At 37.4% G+C, this 16,540-nt stretch overlaps 1 protein-coding gene across 3 annotated transcripts in view; it reads left to right on the plus strand.

Moving 5' to 3' along the window:
- Ythdf (YTH domain-containing family protein) overlaps positions 1-14,698 on the plus strand; it is a 75,120-nt gene extending 60,422 nt beyond the window's left edge. For all 3 annotated transcript variants that reach the window (XM_053771486.2, XM_053771485.2, XM_070102408.1), the window contains 2 exons: positions 1,775-1,891; positions 5,920-14,698. In XM_053771486.2, the coding sequence (XP_053627461.1) occupies positions 1,775-1,891; positions 5,920-6,153 (351 nt within the window). In that variant the 3' untranslated portion in view covers positions 6,154-14,698. The remainder of the gene's footprint in view (positions 1-1,774; positions 1,892-5,919) is intronic.
- The last annotated feature ends 1,842 nt before the right edge of the window (positions 14,699-16,540 follow it).

Genomic DNA, 16,540 nt, shown 5'->3' on the forward strand with positions numbered 1-16,540 from the left:
CTGTTGTGAAACACTTTAGGGAAGTCATAAAGGAACGAGAGGTACAGGCCACTATGGACAGATATGTTGTGCGACATAAGTCCAGTGACTCTGAAGCTGGTCCTAGTGGCATTAAAAGAAGAAGGGAAGTAACCCCAGAAAAGGACTTGACACCTCAAGTCTTAATGGAAGGGGATTCCCCTTCTAAACACAGACTCTCTCCTCCTCCCATCCCATCAATCATCACCAGATCTTCAATAAAAGTAAGTGTCATGTAACTGTGCATGCCTTTTTCAGTTTGAGTGTATTAAAATTAATATTTCATATGGTAAAAATTTTTTTTTTCATAATTTGGGGTGTCTTGCACGGATTAATTTGATTTCCATTATTTCTTATGGGGAAAATTCATTCGCATGACGATAATTTCTCATAACAATGAGCTCTCAGGAACGGATTAATATCGTTATGCGGGGGTCCACTGTATATATATATGCATGTGCATGTCTGTGAAGTGTGACCAAAGTGTAAGTTGGAGTAGCAAGATATCCCTGTTATCTAGCGTGTTTATGAGACAGAAAAAGAAAACCAGCAATCCTACCATCATGCAAAACAGTTACAGGTTTCTGTTTCACAGTCATCTGGCAGGACGGTAGTATTTCCCTGGGTGGTTGCTGTCTACCAACCTACTACTATGCATATGTACTACAATGGTGGTTTAACTTGGGATTCATAATAGTGAATCTATGAAATTTTTTGGTATGTGGGAACTTACATTTGTCTCTTCTTTCTGAGTATCATTTATCGTGATATTTGTATAGTTTTTGTTTTGTTTCCAGATATTATGTAGCAAGTGTTCTTAGTGTTGATTGTTAGCTTGTTGATTTTCATTCATGTTTTTTAACTCCATGAAAATTAATTTAAAAGAAAGTTATAAATAATAAGTGGAATGGGGTTCAGACTATTAGGAAAAAACACCAAGTCTGCAGAGCATTTCTGGCATGCTAAAGCTGTGACTTATTGTAAGACTTAAAATTAAAAAAAAAAATACATACTATTTTAACATACTGTAGAATAATGTACAATGTACCTCCCTTCTGGCATCTGAGCAGTGAACTCAGTAATATTTCATACTGGTTTGCAGATATGCTGTCTTTGGTCTAGTACATGTGACACACTCACGTTTGTGATTTATGTGCAATGTTCAAAACATTCTTTATTAATATTTTTTATCTTAACACAGTTAAAGCTGTTTGTCACACAATCCAGTAACTTCACCATTCATTCTAAATGTACAAGAATGTTTTTGTCTGCCATGTCGGAGAACATAGTATGTGCTTGAGAATTCTGGCACATCAGATTCAAGGGCCTTCTCCATTGTATTGAACTGGCGATATCCTACCAAGACAGGGTGGCCCAAGAAGAAAAACGAAAGTTTCTCTTTTTAAATTTAGTACATGTAATGTATACAGGAGAAGGGGTTACTAGCCCCTTGCTCCTGGCATTTTAGTTGCCTCTTACGACATGCATGGCTTACGAAGGAAGAATTCTGTTCCACTTTCCCATGGAGAATCTGGCATCTTATCAGCCACTATTACTAGACACAAAATACTTTACACTTCCACATTCACTCTAAATGTATTAGTGGTCAAGTGCTGCAATATAATCATTTAAAGTACTTTTGAATTTAACTGTTGCAGTGTAATGTTATCAGTGGAAACTGTTTCAGTTGAATAAAATTGTTCGTGTGTTTTTTGTAGTATTTTCATGCTTAATAAATAAGTCATACTTTGACCAGGTATTGAAGATAATCAACCAGTATCGCCACTCTACTTCCATATTTGATGACTTTTCTCATTACGAGAAACGGCAGGAAGAGACAGAGACTCGTAGGAACCCTGGACCCCCATACAAGGTATGTATGAATCTGAACAGTTTGGGGCATCATCTTGATAGAAATCTTTCTAGAACTAGAATTTTAATATTTAAATATGAGTTATTTTTATTGTCTTTCACTTAATTGATAGTTAATATGGCTTTGATTATGTAATTATGCCTAAGTAGGCTTATAATGCAGAATGATTTACCAATGCTTAAACCTAATAAATAACCATTCCCATCTTTTTAACTACTCAATCATTCAGTTTTAGAGAGGTTTCCTTGTTATGTCTTCAAGATCCTCAAACAACCGTACATATCCAAGCAAGATTACGGAAGATTGCACAGTGTAGCAGTTTACAAGCTTATAATTTAAAATTTAGATCACTCATTTGTGCACAATTTTACTATCAAGATTGTGCATATCACATTACATGGCTACCCTTGATTATATGAGCTCCACTCCTGAGAGGAACCCATAGGAGCCCCAGCACACATTAAGGAGGTCCTCATAGGAACAGTTGCAGGAGTGGGAGAATGTTGAAGCCTCCTCTAAAGCCCTGATTGTGGCCACAGGCATGGAGGTTGCTTCATGGGGGGTTTTCTCTAGATGACCCTGGGAAGCCTATATAGGGCTCATCCTCAGGAACAGTCCCATTCTGCCAGCACATAACCATTTCTTTGTGTGTGTGTGTGTCACAAGGCCTGGTGGCAGGGCAGGCAGAATAGGTGTTACGATTAGTTAGTTGTGAGACATAGAATGGATGAATGCTAACGCTAACCATACACATACAATATCTCCAAAGTCACCCAGGTGTAGGGCAGGCAGGGGGTCAGTAGAAAGTGATCCACAGCAACAGAAAGGGAAGATTTGTTACCATTACTTTATTGTTTGGTTGAGTTTTCCATTAGAGTCTGTTATGATGTTGTATAAACAGTATGTGGCAATAGTTCTTTAAAGCATTTTTAAATGGATTATTTTTGTATCTTTTTTAGTTTCTCTTCAGGTAGGTTGTTCCATGTTTTTGGATCTTTTATTTGTATTTAATTCATTTGTACAAATGGGATACACCTGACGTTAGTATATAAGCGCCAGGCTCCTTACTTCTGCTTCAGAATCTCCACGACTACAGTGCTCTTCGCACCTACTCCTAGGTTGAGGGACTGATTACCTCATCTTCTGTATATAGTCCTACTGTCTTCAAGTTATGTCCTGAAATTTACATTGATAAAGCCACTGGATGGCTAAACGACTACAATAAAGATACCCAGATGTTGCACATGTGTCTTAATTTCATATATATGCTTGTACACATATGTGTAGTGACCTAAGTATAAGTAGAAGTAGCAAGATGTACCTGTAATCTTGCATATTTATGAGACAGGCAGAAGACACCAGCAATCCTACCATCATGTAAAATAATTACAGGCTTTTGTTTTACATTCACTTGGCAGGATGGTAGTAACTCCCTGGGTCATTTCTGTCTACCAACCTACTGCCTAAGATGTTCTTTATCTTTCTTTCAACAAACCAGCCGTATCCCACTGAGGCAGGGTGGCCCAAAAAGAAAAACGAAAGTTTCTCTCTTTAAATTTAGTAATTTATACAGGAGAAGGGGTTACTAGCCCCTTGCTCCCAGCATTTTAGTCGCCTCTTACAACACGCATGGCTTATGGAGGAAGAATTCTGTTCCACTTCCCCATGGAGATAAGAGGAAATAAACAAGAACAAGAACTAGTAAGAAATTAGAAGAAAACCCAGAGGGGTGTGTATATATATGCTTGTACATGCATGTGTAGTGTGACCTAAGTGTAAGTAGAAGTAGCAAAACGTACCTGAAACCTTGCATGTTTATGAGACAGAAAAATGGACACCAGCAATCCTAACATCATGTAAAACAATTACAGGCTTTTGTTTTACACTCACTTGGCAGGATGGTAGTTACTCCCTGGGCAGTTGCTGTCTACCAACCTACTACCTAGGATGTTCTTTATATCCTGTCTTTTTTTTTTTTTTTTTCTTTTCAGAAAAAGAAAAAAGTGTTTTCACTAATTATTATCCTTAGACTCTTCCAATGTTTCTTTCTTTTTTAAAAGTCATCATCCTTTAGTCAGCTATTTCTATTGTGGTTTTATTCTTATGGAGAGTAATATTCTCAATTGTACTTATTTTCTGATAAAATATGTGGAAATTTTCTTAACTTATTAACAGAAGTTCCTCCTTACATTTCCACAACATGATTTCCTCTTTTTCTAATAGTATCAGAACAATATACTCCAGGATTTCTATTCACTGGTTGATGAACCCTGTTTATGAAGCCATTAGATGAAAATATCCCAAATTACAGGAGTGGTGATTGCTGGAACCATCAGTAGGTAGCCACTAGATAGAACCAGTAAGTTTTATCAAGAGAGGATGTGACTATTCCACCATAACAACTCCTGCCAGATTGTGCAACAGAAAATATTTTTTTCTCATGGTGAAGCCTTTAATTCAGCACCTTGAATTGTAACCCCAGTGTAATAACTTCTTTTTCTATGTTGCTGAGTAATAATTTTTCTAATTAATGCGATTTGTTGCTTCATAAGATTATATGACCTAGGCCCTTCAAGTGGGGTGCCTCAATGCAAGGAACTAGAGATACCCTTCATTCTCAGATGAAATCTCTTAACTTTCATTCATCAGACACTGAATGACCTTTATGGGTTTAGTGCTTCCCCATCAAAAAGTAAATTATGTATATTTAGTATGTTTTTGTACAATATTTTCTAATGTGATAGATAAAAAAAATAATGAAATGTTAAAGGTGAGGTGCAAGATCATGTAAAAATATTAAAATATAAATATTAATATACAGTAATAAAATAAATAAACTTAATGAGAAACACTAAACCCATGTGAGTCATTTGTCACAGTAATCGATGGAAACTCAATTCTCCATCCACTCTTGTCATTTTCACACTACCAATTTATACTCACTTAAAGGGTACAATAACTAGTATGAGAAGTATCACTAGATTTAGCATTATCATTATCACAGTATATATTTAGGCTCGAGGGAATATCCTGAGTTATATGAACATAATGTAATTTCTATGTGTTAATAACACCTGTATGCCTTCCAGGCCACAATAAAGCATATACATTTACAAGGAAGTCTTATATTACAATTGTTTCAAGGTGTAATACTCATGGAAACACGGTAATAAGTCACATTGTTTGACTATATTGGGTTATCCTAAGTTAAAGCTACTTAGTGTGCCTATTGGCTGAATTCTATTACAGCCTCTCCTCACTTAGCGACGTACTCGCTTACCGATGACTAGGACCTACGACAGGCTCTCTGACCAATATTCATACCCCAATAATGTATGTTAGAGCTAATTTTTGTATTGTTTATTCCAATATTCAGTACACTACTGTATAAATATTTAAAAAATTACTAAGAATGTTATGAATGGTGCAAAGGTGACATTAAAACAATATCAAAGATGGTTGACACAAACTCACTACCATTATGGTATGCTTGTCGCTTAGTGACGAATTCGTTTACCGACGTGGTCTTAGGAACATAACTCCGTCGTTAAGTGAGGAGAGGCTGTATTAGTATCATGAAATTGTAATAAATCTGCCATGAATAAGATGTCTTTCTGGCAGTTTGACACCATTTGTTGGTAGGGCAACTGGTGGTGGAATGACAGGCCCTGGTTTCATTGCTTCCTTGCCCTAGATAAGTAGTGTTACCCCATGATGCACTGTGTGGACCCACATGGTCTTATTTTTTTCAAAGGCATGAAGAGGTTGTAGGAAACCCAGAAAAGTTGAACTGGTCAAAAATATTGGCAGGTGGCATATTTGAAGTCACAAAAAATTGTGCGTACTAGTACGTCAGCCACACAGTTGTCACCTGCTTGCTAATACGTTGATAACAGTTAAAGGTTAATAAAGTCATTAATAAATTTTCTCTTAAATTTTATATATAGATAGGGATATTTATTATTTAAATACTGTACTAATTGATTGCTGTGTAGATAAAAATTTTTGATAGTTTATTATTTCACCAGGAAATGGAGCGAGATGATCGTCGCAACGATCGCATGGATCATCGAGACCACCGTGACCATCGTGAGCATCCAAGAGACCATCGAGATCATCGAGATAATCGTGACCATTATCATCGTGATCACAGGGATCAGCGTGACCATCGTGACCACCGTGAACACCACAGGGGTGGGATGGGTGGAGGACGTGGACGAGGCGGGCACCATCATCCTCACCACCGTGGTGCACGCAACTAACCATAAACTGAGCCACAGTGTGAAATAAATACTGAGGAATTTATTTCTATGGCACACGAAAAACTTTATAGAAAACAAAGTTAGTTTGCAATATTTGAAATGGCCTGGTGATAATGTACTTCAAAAAAATTATATAATATCTTACGGACCATTGGCTCTATTTTGATCATGAAATGTAATAAAAACATTGCTGGACATCCTGACCAGAAAGTTTTGTAGTTAAAAAGACTCCAAGCTGACAAGTGTTTTTATAGCAGTGAAAAGAACTTGATATATCCTCGATTCTAGGAACTAGGTGACCGCATGTTGTTGGTTGATCCAAGGAGGCTTACTAGTGCCCACTTAGAACCTCTTGAGTGTCTGCCTAATTGAAATCTAGTGAAATAAAGATATCACTAGGAATGGAAAATGCTGCACTGCACAATACACAATGTCATGCATAACATGTCCAGCCAGGAATACTACTAAGTAAATGTGAAAGTGTAGCAGTGCACTGAAACACTGTTTTCGTCCACTGTTCAAGTATAGACAGGCACCCATTAGCACCAAACTACACCAGCCTGTTTGTCAGCTTAAGTGATATCACAGATTAAAATAACTGTCACGAATGATTTGTCACCATTTCCTGAAGAACACATGGCATTGAGAACTGCAAGGAATATGCCACTGTCATTGTTATCCTTTTGTTTCTTTCACTGTTGTGGTTAGGGGAATGGAACACAGTATATATATATATTTAACCTAATCCTCCTATAATCATACAACTGCGGCTTGTATTGGAGAGCCAGATGATTGACAGAACCCACACGGGGGACCTGAGAGCTACCAAGCAAAATGTGAGTCAGGCTTACCATCTGCCTCACTCAGTTTTTTTTTATTTAAAACAACAAACAAATTTGCCTGTGATAAGATCAATGAGTATAGTATTGTGTAGGAAATGACAATTTTAGTTGTTTCTATCATTTTACTGAGAAGTTGGAAAGTGTAAATTGAAATTAAACAGTGTGATTATATTTGTCAAGCAATGGGTTTGGAAAAATGCATCTGTGAAGTCAGGCAGTGGAGACCAGTGAAGAATATATCATCAGCTCGGGGCTGTGGAAAAAATGATAAACGAGAAAGTTGGATTGTTCTTTGGTGTTTTTTTAATAGTGCCTGAGAGTATGGTATTGTGTAGTTTAAAGTGATATTGTAAATGCTCCTGAATATAAAAACTTGAAACCACCTCAGACTCAACTTGGTTTGTCTCAGCAGTGCCTCATTTAACTGAAATAACCGTAGTTGTTAGTGTTAACATTTACCGTCATCTAATAATTGATATTACAAAAACTTAAGGTTCGGTGGAATCATTTTTTCAAAAATACTACCACTTCAAACCCCCTATCAAAAACAGGTAAAGAATACCCTATAAATTATGAAATGCAACTATAGAGTGACCATGGTATTATGGATGTGCTAAGTATCCACAGTGTGATAAAGAAAGGAACTGTTGACAGGCCAATGAAATCAATGTGGAAAAAACTGGGAGTGAAGTTCAAAGCTGGCTACTTGTTTGGTGCTGTTGTGAAGGTCACTTGTGCTTGTTGGAATGCTGCTGTGTATCAAGACCACCTACCGTTGTGTCCTGCTATCCTCACCCTTGCTGTGCCCTACCCACACAAGTTGCATGGACCTTTTCAACAACAGTCTTGCTCTTGATATGCTGCCTCTTGTTTGTCAGGGATGTGTCAGGGAATTAGCTTTAGAGGGAACAGCTTTCAGAGCAAACGAACCAACATTATCATATTCTGTACCTTGGAACATAAGCAATTTGTGTGGTTAGGGCACAAATGGCTATTAATGCTCTTTATTTTATTTTGTCAGTTAAAAAGTTTTGGTACATCAGGCCACACATTTTGTCTTTATTTAAAAAATAGCATGATATTTAGACTTGTGATTACACAAAATTAAAATTTTAAAGTGTAGGATGAGTGCCTGGAGGAAGTCTAAATGATGATTCCTTTTTAACTATTCTTTTATGCATAGATGTTTGGATTTTCCCATAGACTTTCCTAGTACTTTCTTCTTATGGTGTCTTTGATATGGAATAATTGTATTGCACCTGGTTTGCAAGTGTGTGCACTTGAGGTTTCTGATCTATAAATTGTCTAGGAAGTCAGTTGTGCCCATTTGTTTTTGGGAAGAATGAATAATTAAGCAGGTAGACAACTACTGTCATTTGGGGAACTTTACCACGCTACAGAGTATTTTCTTACCACTCTATGAATGTGTGCGTTTATTCTCCAGATTCCAAAGAGTAGGCGTGGATGTAATAAAATATATGTAGCATGGGGCGAGTCTTGTATAATGGTGGTAGTGGACAACTGCTGGTGTGTGGTGTTCTCCCCTTCTCTGTCCCTATAACCAGTAGCTTAGTTGTGGGTGCCAGTGCGTGGGTTTCAGTGGTATTTTATATATTACAATACTGAGTATTGCTCTGTAACCTATGTATATTTTTTCTCGTACACAGATGTTAAGTTGACTAGATATCCATATTATAGTTTATGTATCAGCTTTCTGGCTTCATTTATAACATGTCTGCATTAGTAACTGCCTATAATTTTAGAAGTGGCACTGTCTGCTCTGCCCCTCAGTAGTACTTGAAGGTTGTTGATTGGTATTTCAGCTATCATTAAGAAATAATGGAAGTATTTGACATTTGCTTAGAACCACCAAGAAAAAGGATGTTTTTACATGGAAGGACATTGTTAGAGAAGCAGATAATTATATGCCTGATGGTTACACTCTTTAATAGGGTTGTATGTGTGTGTATGTGATTGGTATATTACCTCGAATTATATAATTGCCTATATTTATATAATTAATTATATAAATATATTTCTATTTCAGTAATATAATATCCAGTCCAACATTATTGACAGATTTCAGTTAATGTGTACTCATCAATAATTTTACATAGTGACCAAGTACTCAAAGTGTTGTATTACATGTTCCCCACAGTGCTCAATTTAGAATTATGACCATCTACAAAAAGGAATTAAGTCATGTCAAGAAGTAATTCTTGATTGAAAGCTCAAGAAGTATTCATTACATAGCCCACAAATTTAAAAAGGTACTGCAGATTTTGGCATATAAGTTGATCTTTGCTGCTTCTCTTTTTTTTTTTTTTTTTTTTTTTTTTTTATTATTATTATTATTATTATTATTATTATTATTATTATTATTATTATTCCAATACTAGGGGTTGACTTGTAGGATGGGTGTATAATATCCAACACTAAGCAAGTGTGTGCTGCTTTAATCAAACTACCCTGAAGCCTAAATCTCTCAATACTGGGCTGCAAATTAATTTCCAACACACTCAGACATTACTAGGGTACCTACTTGTTACACTTGTTATAATACAGCTGTCTCTCCACATTCATGAGGGTTGTGTTCATAGTGGTCCACTGAAACCAGAAACTGCAAATGATACCATTTTGTTTTAAATTGAGGTTCATTTTATGCTGCAGAGACCATTTTTTTTTTTTTTAATATATCACTAATCAGTTTAATATTGGCATTCATGAGTCATAATGACAAAAATAGAGAGAGATTTTGTGGGAAAGTCACTGAACCAAGAAAATGGATAATTGAATCTATTTGCAAATTGCTCATTGGTAAAAATGGGTAATTGAAACCCTCAAATGAAGAAGCCTCCAAATTTGCAAGGAATGATTCTTCTAAGCTTGGCACACAACACAGTAACTGGAAATCAGCCAAAAGATTTAGTTGGAAATGTGCTCACTGGATCTCCCATTCTCAGATTTGTTTTATTTGCAGTTACAGTAACAATATTAACGAGGCTAGAGCAATATTTAGAGAGAGAAAGTCACAAACCAGTTGAATAGTTATACCATCCATAGGATTTTACTGATTATGGGCTCAGTTGATTTATCACACCAATTTTTCCAGGTTATGAGAAATCTCAACCAGTGATTAGAAAGAGTTAAAGCACAACAGCAATTCTCCAATGTGCTGTGTTAATCTGATGCCTTTTTTCAATTAATTTTTCTGATTGTCTATCAAATGTGTTAATATTTTGTAAGTGACTTTGTGTATGAGTGGTATGCTCGGTATGTTCATATTTTAGCGGTATAATTTGATCAAAGAATATTGATCTCTTTTTACAGTAGACACACACACACACACACACACACACACACACACACACACACACACACACACACACACACACACACACACACACACACACACACACACACACACACACACATACACACACACACACACATACACACACACACACACATACACACATACACACACATACACACACATACACACACATACACACACATACACACACATACACACACATACACACACATACACACACATACACACACATACACACACATACACACATACACACACACATACACACACATACACACACACACACACACACACACACACACACACACACACACACACACACACACACACACACACACACACACACACACACACACACACACACACACAAAAGACACTGGAGGACAGAAGGGTCAGGGAGACATGATAACGACATACAAGATACTGTGGGGAATAGACAAGGTGGACAGAGATAGGATGTTCCAGAGAGGGGACACAGAAACAAGGGGTCACAACTGGAAGCTGAAGACTCAGACGAGTCACAGGGACGTTAGGAAGTATTTCTTCAGTCATAGAGTCATCAGGAAGTGGAATAGCCTAGCAAGTGAAGTAGTGGAGGCAGGAACCATACATAGTTTTAAGAAGAGGTATGACAAAGCTCAGGAAGCAGAGAGGGAGAGGACCTAGTAGCGATCAGTGAAGAGGCGGGGCCAGGAGCTGAGTCTCGACCCCTGCAACCACAATTAGGTGAGTACACACACACACACACACACACACACACACACACACACACACACACACACACACACACACACACACACACACACACTCACACTCACACTCACTCACTCACACTCACTCACACTCACTCACACTCACTCACACTCACTCACACTCACTCACACTCACTCACACTCACTCACTCACACTCACTCACACTCACTCACACTCACACACTCACACACTCACACTCATACTCATACTCATACTCTCTCTCTCTCTCTCTCTCTCTCTCTTTCTCCTTACAATCCATAAATCAAAAAACATCCATAGGATTTGGTTTATAATGTATTCACTGGATTTCCCATGCCCAAGTATGTTTTCTAACTTGACTTTCTAATGAACATTTATGTTATTTAAATTCAAGTAATATTTAGAGAGATGTGGGCCCAAACCAGTTGAATAGCCCAATAAACCATAGGATTTTCTGAAAATTGGAACAATCAGTTCCCCCACATCTCAAGGTGTGTTCTCTGTTTTACACATCTTCTTTCAACAAACCAGCCATATCCCACTGAGGCATGGTGGCCCAAGAAGAAAAACGAAAGTTTCTCTTTTTAAATTTAGTAATTTATACAGGAGAAGGGGTTACTAGCCCCTTGCTCCCAGCATTTTAGTCGCTTCTTGCAACATGCATGGCTTACAGAGGAAGAATTCTGCTCTACTTCCCCATGGAGATAAGAGGAAATACACAAGAACAAGAACTAGAAAGAAAATAGAAGAAAACTCAGTGGGGTGTGTATATGTATATATCTTTCTTTCTTTCAACACACTAGCTGTATCCCACCAAGGTGGGGTGGCCCAAAAGGAAAAACGAAATTTTCTCCTTTTACATTTAGTAATATATACAGGAGAAGGGGTTACTAGCCCCTTGCTCCCGGCATTTTAGTCGCCTCTTACAACACGCATTGCTTACGGAGGAAGAATTCTGTTCCACTTCCCCATGGAGGTAAGAGGAAATGAACAAGAACTAGAAAGAAAATAGAAGAAAACCCAAAAGGGTGTGTATATATATGCTTGTACATGTATGTGTAGTGTGACCTAAGTGTGAGTAGTAGTAGCAAGACGTACCTGAAATCTTGCATGTTTATGAGACAGAAAAAAAGGACACCACCAATCCTACCATCATGTAAAACAGTTACAGGCTTTAGTTTTGCACTCAGCAGGATGGTAGTACCTCCCTGGGCTGGCTTCACCTGGTGCTGTGCATAAATCTTGATTTAAAATTCAGTTATAGGTTTTTTCTAAAATTGTGTAACCCCCCCCCCCTACACCCTAAATAATCTATAGCTGTTGGTGTGTCAGCAAGGTAATATTTTGTGATGGGAGTCAGGGAAACCAGTTGGACTTGAGTCCTGGAAGTGAGAAGTACAGTGCCTGAATTCTAAAGGGGTGGGGATATTTGCAGTTTCAGGGGCATCTGAATTGTAGTGTCTATGCACCTCTGGCAAGACAGGGATGGAGTGAATGATGATGAAAGCATTTCTTTTTTGGGTGGCCATAGCTTGGTGGGAGATGGTCGGTTTTGAACTGTAGTATCAGTGTGCCTCTGGCAAGACAGTGATGGAGTGAATGATAGTGAAAGTCTTTCTTCTTTTTTAGGTTACCCTACCTCGGTGGAAGACGGCTGGTGTGTTAAAAATATCTATATCTATCCTCATCCCTCCATCAAATTGCAAGTACTGTACTTCCCACCTCCAGGACCTCAAATCAGGCTAACTGATGTTCCTGAATCCCTTCATAAACAATCTTGTTCACACTCCAACAGTTCATCAGGTCCCAATAGTTGTTTGTCTCAGCTCACTCCTACCAGCTGTATGTCCAAGCCCCTTGCACAGAAAACCTCCTTTATCCCCTTCCAACATTTCCTAGTGCGACCCCTACCTCGCTTTCCCTCCACTACAAATTTAAACGCCCTTCATATCATCCTGTTTTGCTCAGTCGTCCTCTTCTTTTTAACTGGTTTTATAGGGTTAGGTTAAGGGTTCCTATATTTACACGCTAAGAGTTTTTACCTGCATAAGCTCATTTTAAAGCCTTTTTATTGTTAAGAGACATACGAATAGAGAACAGGATGAAGTTGGAGCCTCTCTTCCTTAAGTTAGAGGTGGTGCTAGCTAGTCTGAGTATCTGCTCAGTAATCTCAGACTCACCTTATCTAGGCTCACAGCCATTAGAGTGCAGACACTGCTTTTTTTTCACCTCCAGGACTCAAGACTGGCTACCTGTTTTCATGAATCCTTTCATAAAAGTTGCCTTGCTCTCTCTCTTTTTTTATTCACAAAGTGAAAGAATCAGTGATTTTTCTGATATTTGATTACGAAATACCATAATTTTTATATACAGAAAAATTAAGGTATTTCATGTGGTATGCTATTTTTTTTTTTTTTTTTTTTTTTTTTTTTTTTTTTTTTTTTTTTACTAATCTCAAAAATGTGGATTTTTTGTGATGCCAATTATCTTTTTGATGTCAGTGCTTACAAAATTATAGCAATGTTTAAAGAGAGATGACCTTTGAAGCATAAAAGCCAAAATCTGAAAACAAAATCTATTACATGGGCAGCATTTATGTTTATGTATTCGCCTTAATAGTGACTTGTTCATTTTTGTGGTCAGCTTATATGGTGGATAAAGAAGGCCTGTCAGAATTTATAGCTGAAAATTTAGGTGGGCTTATACACCAGGTTGACGGGTAGCTTGCAGTTTATGTTAATAGATTTCTACACAGTTGTTAGTGTTGTAGTAATCCAGATACCTTTTTTGTTGAAGGTCATAAGAATATTAGTAATTATAACACTGGTGCCTAGAAGCCTTGAAGAAAAGGACCAATGCCTGAAGTGAAAAACCACAAATCGGATTATTGTACAATATTGAACAGCTCAATTGTTGACAGTTGCATAGTTTTTGGCCTTAAAAAATGTTCCTATGAATAGTATCATTGCCACAAATTGCAGGATGGAACAAATTGATCATTATAGGGTTCCTATGGACAGTATCATTGGCATAATTTGCAACAAGATGGAACATATTTATCTCTGATTATATTGTTATTGAGTATAATGTAGAAAGGGATAGGTTAGCCATTTCATAGACATATCACTTTTTGTGGTTGGTGGCAATGGTCATATTATAATGTGGGTAATTATTTTAATTAAAAAATTCACTTATTGTCAAATGCTATTTCATTTAATGTAGTATTGGTATTAACAGTACAAGGTTCAAGTTGAAATCTGTTGAGGGTTCAGGTATTTCATTGAACGAAATTTCAGTGAGAAGCCTCAAAATCTAGTAGTCCTCAGGAATATAACAGTGATTTTGAAAAAAATGTTGGAGGTAGAATTGTAGTTGGCAGTCTTCTATGGTAGTGTAATTCTATATTAATACTATATATTATAGTAAATTTACCAAAACAGAGTGTATTGTAAAGAAAATTTTGGACGAGAGCCAAGAGTTACAAAAATTTGTGGGTACATTGGCAAGGTTTCTGTGTATATGATTGATGGTGGATAGAGCTTTGTGGGGGGCAGAGCGGTGCGGTTGTGTGGTCTTGGCAGGTCCCACCTGTGGGAATACAATGTTCATCAATAAAACAAAATGTACACAGGAACTTTAGAGTCTCCTTGTAGCCTTCCTAAACAGTGCCTTATAATGTAGATGGTGGAGTGAACAAATGATATGTTGTTTTTATAGTATTTAGTGATAATATAAATTTTATTAAGAATGCTGTACATTTATAGTATTCGTAGAACAACACTTAAACACTTATGTATTAATGTTTTTTTTACAAAGAACACATATATAATGTATGAGTTGTTTGAATGTGGGTATGGATGTAGTATAGATGTTAAGAACAAATTGTTAAAGTTTTGTATGAAAGGAAGCTGGGTATCCTAGCACTGAGTGAAATAATGTTAAAATGAGTGAGAGTTTTTGAATAAGGTCGAGTTAATAGGCTTAACTAAGTGTATCTGAGAGAATAAGAGCCTAGGAAGTAGCTGTTAAATGAACAGTTGTGGAAAGGAATAGAGATGGTATAAATGTTCAACTTAAAGATTTATGTGGTTTAGAATAAAAGTGGGATGTGAAAAGTAATTATCTATCTGTAATTACCTATTAGAGTTTCAGGAGGTGGGGTGAGTCCTTGCTCCTGCCTTTAACTTTTAACCAATTGACATGGAATAGCCATGTTATAAAATTTCTTGAGTTTATGTACTGGTGCTTCAGTAATGTTGCTGCTCAGTTCATTCCACTTTTTACCACATATGTTAAAAACATATTTTCTGATATTCCTGTGGTTTACTTAAGTGTGCAGTTTCCAGTTATGCACCTGGTAAAGAACCTGTCTTTGTCGGCCCTGTCTATACCCCTGAGCATTTTCTGTCATGAGCCGATCCCTTCCTTTTTTTGTTAGGCCTAGTTTTTTTTTTTTTTTTTTGTTGTTGTTGTTGTTGTATCTCATTCCTCTTAACTTGAACACCAATCTTAATGCCTTCCTCTGCATTTCTTGAGTTTTACTTTGTAATATATTAGATAAAGGTTCTCTTCTACAGGCTCTGCACTCAGGAATTTATTGCTTATATGAGGTAAAGTGTATTGTCATGATGCATTTATTTGTCTTGGCTCCTGAATGCCACCAGTGTTTTAAGCTTAGCCTTTACTGCTGCTAATGTTCAGGTTATGTCCACTTCAGGGAACAGGCTTTGGGTAATGGTTATTCCAAGGTACAGTCAAACCTTGGTTTTCATATGTCCTAGTTTTTCGTCAAAATTTTGTCCCAGTTTTCGTACAGTTGAAAATGATCCATACCAAACTTGTCTGCCTGCTTGAGTGACTCGGCCGCTCATTTCCCGGAATCAAGCGCCCACACAAAGCATCCTATGCGTTCATGACTCAGTCTGCCTTTGCTTCTCATTGAGTGAGCACCACCCCACGTGTTCATCTGAAACAATTCGTAATACAGTGGACCCTCGCCTAATGATATTAATTGGTACCCAAAAACGAATATTGTTAGGCGAGTTTTTTAGCGTTAGCCGAGGCAAAATGTTAGCGTTAAAATGTATCATTAGGCGAATTTAACGTTATGCAATGTGTTCGTTAGGCGAGGGTCCACTGTAATCCATTGTTTTTCGTGCTTGTTTATTGAGTCCGACTGCTAAATAAGCCACCATGGGGGCCAAAGGAGGAGGAGGAAGAGAGTGGGAAGAATGTGCCATCTTCAGTAATTAAGAATGTGTACAAAGTGGAATGAGTTGCAAAGTTTTGTGGAGAAATATCCCCCTAACAAAGCTATTGCAAGCCTTGTCTGCAACATGTTCAATGACAATCCCTTGTCCCATTTTAGGCAAATCTTAAAGAGATGCCAGAAACAGACCTCTCTGGACAGATTTGTTGTGTGACAGGGGTCCAGTGACTCTCAAACTGGTCCTAGTGCCAGTAAAAGACAAAGAAG

Source organism: Cherax quadricarinatus, chromosome 5 (genome assembly GCF_038502225.1).
Source record: "Cherax quadricarinatus isolate ZL_2023a chromosome 5, ASM3850222v1, whole genome shotgun sequence".
Classification (NCBI taxonomy): Eukaryota; Metazoa; Arthropoda; class Malacostraca; order Decapoda; family Parastacidae; genus Cherax; species Cherax quadricarinatus.